The sequence below is a fragment of the Macaca thibetana genome, chromosome 19, assembly GCF_024542745.1.
Source record: "Macaca thibetana thibetana isolate TM-01 chromosome 19, ASM2454274v1, whole genome shotgun sequence".
Classification (NCBI taxonomy): Eukaryota; Metazoa; Chordata; class Mammalia; order Primates; family Cercopithecidae; genus Macaca; species Macaca thibetana.
The window spans coordinates 44,241,143-44,247,142 of record NC_065596.1 but is presented as its reverse complement, the minus strand read 5'-3'; the positions used below and the strand labels follow the sequence as shown (position 1 = coordinate 44,247,142).

The window sequence follows — 6,000 nt, the reverse complement described above, 5'->3', positions numbered from 1 at the left end:
GCTTTTTCTTTGTGCATTTTGTCCAATTCTTTGTTCAACATGCCAATAATCTGAACAACCCAATTAAAAACTCTTCATCTGGTAACAGATTTATTTTATACACATGGAGTTGACAAGACAACATTTAATAAAAGATCACTCATACTCCAGTGCACCACAGGATTAACTTTGTCAGAAATCAAGTGAGTATATAAGTATGATTTTCTTTTTGGACTCTGTATTTTGTTCCATTGATTTGTCCATTGGTAAGGCAATACCACACTATATTAGTTACAATAGCTTTACCATCAGTCTGGATATTTGGTATTGTAAGTCTTCCAGCTTTGCTTTTTTCTTCAAATATTCTCTTGGCTATTTCTGAGCCTTTCATTTACTTATATATTTCAGAATCAGTTTGCCAATTTCCAGCAAGACAAAACTGCTGGGATTCTGATTGGCATTGTGTTGTTTATAGATCAATTTGTGGAGAATTAGTATTTTTATTTGTAATCTTCCAATACATTAACATGTATCCCAACATTTATTTGTATTCTTTGATTTCTGTCAATATTTTGTAATTTTAATTATTTATATCTCATATATTTTAAATTTATTCTTGGCACTTAAGAATTTATTTGATAAATGTTATAATTTAAAATTTAATTTCTTATTTATTTATTGCTGATATATGTATTTGGTTTTTTTTCAGATGGGTCTTGCTGCGTTGCCCAGGCTGGACTTGAACTCCTGGGCTCAAGCAATTCTCCTGCCTCGGCCTCCTGAGTAGCTGGGACTGTGGATGCATGTCACAATGCCTGGCTTATATTTGATATTTTATATTTTCCTATGTTTAGCCACATGGCTAAATTTGCTATTTAATTTTAATAGGTTTTGTGTAGACTTAGATTTTTCATATAGGCAATCATGAAGTTTGTGAATAATGAAGGGTTTCATTTCTTTTCCAGTCCCACACCTTAACTTTTTTTCTTACCTTATTGTGCTAGGTAGAATTTCAAGTACATTTATGTATGTAACTATTAGTTTTATTGATGCCTCAATAAATTAGGTACAATTTGATAAGTATTGACATATACACGTGAAAAACCATCACCACAGTAAAAACAAACAAACAAGCAAAAAATCTAAACATGTCTATCACCTCCTACTTTTTTCTCTATAATCCGTTCCACCCGCTCCAAGTCCCAGATAACCATTGGTGTGCTTTGTCACTTAGATTAGTTTGGATTTTCTAAAACTTTATGTAAATAGAAAAATACAACAAATGTATTATTTGTTGTCTGGATTCTGTCACTCAGCATAATTATTTTGAATTTCATATTTTTGCATACATCAGTAGTTCATTTTCATATTACTGAGTGGTGTTATATTGCATACATATATTACAATTTGTTTATCCATTCACTTGCTGATGGATATTTGGGTTGTTTCCAGTGTTAGCTATTTCAAATAAAAATGATGAGAACATTTATTTACAAGTCTTCATATGGATCTATGCCTTATTTTTTCTTAAATAAATACCTAGAAGTGGCTAAATCATCTGATAGGTGTGTATTTAGCATAAGAAATTGTCAAACTGTTTTCCAAAGTGGCTTACCATTTCACATTCCCACCAGCAGTGTGTAAGAGTTCCATTTCTTGACCAGGCACGGTGGCTCACGCCTGTAATCCCAACACTTAGGAATTAGGAAGGCCAAGGCAGGCAGATCATTTGAGGTCAGGAGTTCGAGACCAGCCTAACCAATATAGTGAAACCCTGTCTCTACTAGAAATACAAAATTTAGCTGGGTGTGGTGGCAGGTGCCTGTGGTCCCAGCTACTCGGGAAGCTGAGGCAGGAGAATCACCTGAACCCGGGAGGCAGAGGCAACAGTAAGCCGAGATCTCACCACTGCACTCTAGCCTGGGTGACACAGCAAGACTCCATCTCAAAAAAAAAAAAAAAGTTCAGTTTCTCAGTCATGCCAGCCATATTTCAGGTGCTTATTAGCCACATGTGGCGAGCAGCTACCATACTGGAGAACATAGAACATATCCATCATTGTGGAAAGTTCTATTGGACAGCACTGGACATCTCCTTCCTATGAACTCCTAAGGCCTGTGACCTAAACTGCTTTACTTTTACCGTAGGAAATAAGGGAGATGCACAGGGCTTTATTCTGTGATTAACGACTGCCATCTCAGGTTCATTTTCCATCCCTTTCCCCACATTTCGGAAGTCATCTGGTTTGAATTCTTTGGTTCTCTCAAGCTGCAAACCAGGCCATGCACCTCGTCTGCTCATCTGTCAGATTAAGAGGGACCCAGAGGATCCTATTCAAGGCCCACATTCTCCAAAGGAGTTAAACTTCTAAGAAGAAACTAAATGGATTCGATCTTATCTATTTATTGAAGAAACCAATCCTGGGTAAAGAAAAAAGGGAATGAGGTTTTGGGACAGAGGTGCTGGGGGTGCGAGAGAAGCCCCAGCCCCTGAGTGGTGTGGTGGAGGGAAGGGAGGGGTCACTTGTAAAACTCATGCTCCTGCTCGTCCTTCTTGATGACAGTCTTGTATGCTTTCTCGAAGTCCTTGGCCAGGACAATGTAGCGGTTTTCACGGACAGCCAACATTCCACTCTGTTGAAGGATGAGAGTTAAAATCTGCTTCCTGTGGCAGGGCGCGGTGGCTCATGCTTATAATCCTGACACTCTGGGAGGCTGAGGTAGACGGATCACTTGAGCCCAGGAGTTCGAGACCAGCCTGGGCAACATGGTGAAACCCCGTCTCTACAAAAAATACAAATATTAGCCAGACGTGGTGGTGGGCGCCTGTAATCCCAGCTACTCGGGAGGCTGAGGTGGGAGGATCAGTGCAGCGAGTCATGATTGCACCACTGCATTCCAGCCTGGGTGATTGAGCGAGTCCCTGTCTCAAAGCAAAACACAAAAAACAAAACACTACCCCTGTACTATCCACCCCTAGTGATGGTAGAGGAAGAGAGAGATGGTGCCCACGACCCAGGGCAGCCATGAGGGGACAGAAGGACTACAGCAGGGTGGTTCAGAGAAGAAGGGTCCTCACACACCCGCTGCCTGGATCCAGAGAGAAACCACCACTTACCTCCTGACAGATGGAGTTGATATCAGCTCCTGAAATCTTATCTGGCCGGGCCACATCTGCAGCAAGTTAAGGAAACTATTCCTTGTGTGATGGGGTGAATGCCTGGGGCTGGAAGTCATCTTTGGCCATCTCTGTCACCTCCCCTCCTCCCTGGACCTTGGTCCCACCTGCACAGTCTGGGCTGTGGTGATGGCAGAAGTGGGGCTGAAGATCTAATCCCCGTTCCCAACTAGGGCCCCTCCCTCACTTCTGCAGCAGGATACAATCTTCCAAGTCAACCTCCTCAGAGAGGTTCATCTTGCTGGTGATAGTGGAGAAAATCAATCTCTTCTGGCGGCGGTCAGGAAGTGGAAATTCAATTTTACGGTCCAGCCGTCCTGGCCGTAGCAGGGCTGGATCCAGGGTGTCTGCTCTGTTTGTGGCCATGATCACCTGACATCGGGGGGCAGGTCAGCTCAGATCTCTGCACTCCTACCTCCTTTCTGTCCTGATAACCGCCCCTCAGGTGCCAGCCCCCACCTTTCCTCAGTTCCTATACCACACCTCCCCTTGTCCATCCTGAACCCCAAACCTTGACATTGACATTCTGATCAAATCCATCCATCTGATTCAGCAGCTCCAGCAGGATCCTCTGAACCTCCCTGTCGGCTGAGAGTGCACAGCATGGTCAGTCCCGGGCATCCCATGTGACAAGCCTGTCCAAGATCCCGGGCCTTGCTTCAGCATCACTTACCTCCCGTCTGAGCATCGAATCTCTTGGTGGCAATGGCATCAATCTCATCTATGAAGATGATGGCAGGTGCATTCTCCTTGGCCAGGCGGAACACATCCCGGACCATGCGGGGGCCCTCACCCAGGTACTTCTGTACAAACTCTGAGCCCACGACCCGGATGAATGCAGCTGATGACAGGATGACAAGGGTTAGGTGGGGATGAGCCTCCTGAGGGGCCCATTCTGCTTTAACAGAAACTGAGAATTCCTTAAAGACATCCTTTTCCTTGGATACCCACACCTAGTAGTTGTGTCATTCTCTCATGCCCAAGGCTGGGTCCCACATCCAGCCCTGGGGAACAGTCATCTACTTGTACCCCCCAGTGATCCAGTGGCCTAAATTATGAATCCTCCTCACAAATGTGTCACTGTTTTTTTTGTTTGTTTGTTGGTTTGTTTGTGGCAGAGTCTTGCTCTGTTGCCCAGGCTGGAGTGCAGTGGCACAATCTCAGCTCAGTGCAACTTCTGCCTTCAGGGTTCAAGTGATCCTCCTGCCTCAGCCTCCCAGGTAGCTGGAATTACAGGCGTGCACTGCCACGCCAAGCTAATTTTTGTATTTTTAGTAGAGACAAGGTTTCACCATGTTGGCCAAGCTGGTCTTGAATTCCTGACCTCAAGTGATCCACCTGCCTTGGCTTCCCAAAGTTCTGGGATTACAGGCATGAGCCACCATGCCCAGCCAGATGTGTCATTTTTCTGGCCCAATATTTAAAAATCAGGATATGAAATACTAAAAAAAAGAAAGAAAAAAAAAACAGTCTAGATTTCTGGAGCACTTGCAAAATCAGCAAGAAAACAGATATGCTGCCCGTATACTAACACATCATACTGCCTCGCCAAGAGCCCTGAGTTCCTATTTGCTCTAAGGCCCGGCTTTTTAATTTCCTGAAAAAAATCAGGGACCACCGGCATGTCTTCTGATATAACTGACAATTGGCAATGGGGTTGAAGACAGATTTGTTCTGGGCCCTCCCTCTGGACTTGGAGTACAGTGGTATGATCATAGCTTACTGCAGCCTCAATCTCCTGGGCTCAAGCAATCTTCCCTCTTCAGCCTCCCGAGTAGCTAGGACTATAGGCATGTACCCACACCTAGCTTTTAAAAATCTTTGAGGAGATGGGGTCTTGCTGTATTGCCCAGGCTGGTCTCAAACTCCTGGCCTCAAGCAATCCTCCTGGCTGAGCCTCCCAAAGTGCTGGTATTATAGGCATGAGCTACCCCATGCTTGACCCTGGCCTTGTTTCTTAAAGTTATACTTGTTTCTTAAGGATCAGATGCTTTGTGTTGTATGAAGCATACCCCCAGAACTCTCCTAGGGAGACATGCAGTCCATAGATAGACTGGGTGGTTTTATGTCATAAACTAGGAACTGTTCAAGGCTTCAGCCCTGCCCTGTTCACTCCCTAAGATCCAGACTTTACACCTGGCTCAAGGGGTCCCTCTTTCTTGGTATTTGCATCAGCTGGGGGCTCGTTCAGCATCCTAACCTCAAGATTTCTGACTGTTTCTGCTCTAAACACACCTTGACCACCTGACTTTGGCCACGCATTTAGTTGGCTGTTCTGTAAATGTCCAACCAGTTCCACATGAAATCCCCATCCCTGGAATTGCCTTATCTGACCCAGACTGTCCGTCAGCCTTTCCTGCTCAATCACTACGGTCCCCTTCCTAGCCTGACCTTCCCTGTCCTCCCAATTTCTCAGCCCCCTCTGGGCTCTACTACTCCTTCCACCTACGCTGGAATGGGCTCCTGCTTCAGTTACTCACTCTTAGTAAGCTGTGCTGTCACTGGAACAAACAGATGAATTCCCCCCGAAAAACGAGAGGAAAAAAAGGTTCACACCTGTGATCCCAACACTCTGGGAAGCCGAGGCAGGAGGATGGCTTGAGCCCAGGAGTTTAAGACCAGCCTTGGCAACATAGCAAGACCCTGTCTCTACTGAAAATGATGATACAAAAATTAGTTGGGCATGGTGGCACATGCCTGTAGTCCCAGCTACTCAGGAGACTGAAGGGGGGAGGATTGCTTGAGCCCAGGAGATTGAGGTTGCAGTGGGCTATGATCACACCAGTGTACTCCAGCCTGGGTGACAGAACAAGACCCAGTGTCTCTTTTTTTTGTTTGTTTTTT

At 44.9% G+C, this 6,000-nt stretch overlaps 1 protein-coding gene across 2 annotated transcripts in view; it reads right to left on the bottom strand.

The window, feature by feature from the left end:
* Positions 1-2,362: 2,362 nt before the first annotated feature.
* The window catches only part of PSMC4 (proteasome 26S subunit, ATPase 4), a 227,474-nt gene continuing 223,836 nt past the window's right edge, over positions 2,363-6,000 (bottom strand). For both annotated transcript variants that reach the window (XM_050769207.1, XM_050769206.1), the window contains 5 exons: positions 3,830-3,997; positions 3,668-3,744; positions 3,360-3,528; positions 3,097-3,152; positions 2,363-2,612 (listed from right to left, as the gene is read on the bottom strand). In XM_050769207.1, coding sequence (XP_050625164.1) covers positions 2,499-2,612; positions 3,097-3,152; positions 3,360-3,528; positions 3,668-3,744; positions 3,830-3,997 — 584 coding nt within the window. In that variant the 3' untranslated portion in view covers positions 2,363-2,498. The remainder of the gene's footprint in view (positions 2,613-3,096; positions 3,153-3,359; positions 3,529-3,667; positions 3,745-3,829; positions 3,998-6,000) is intronic.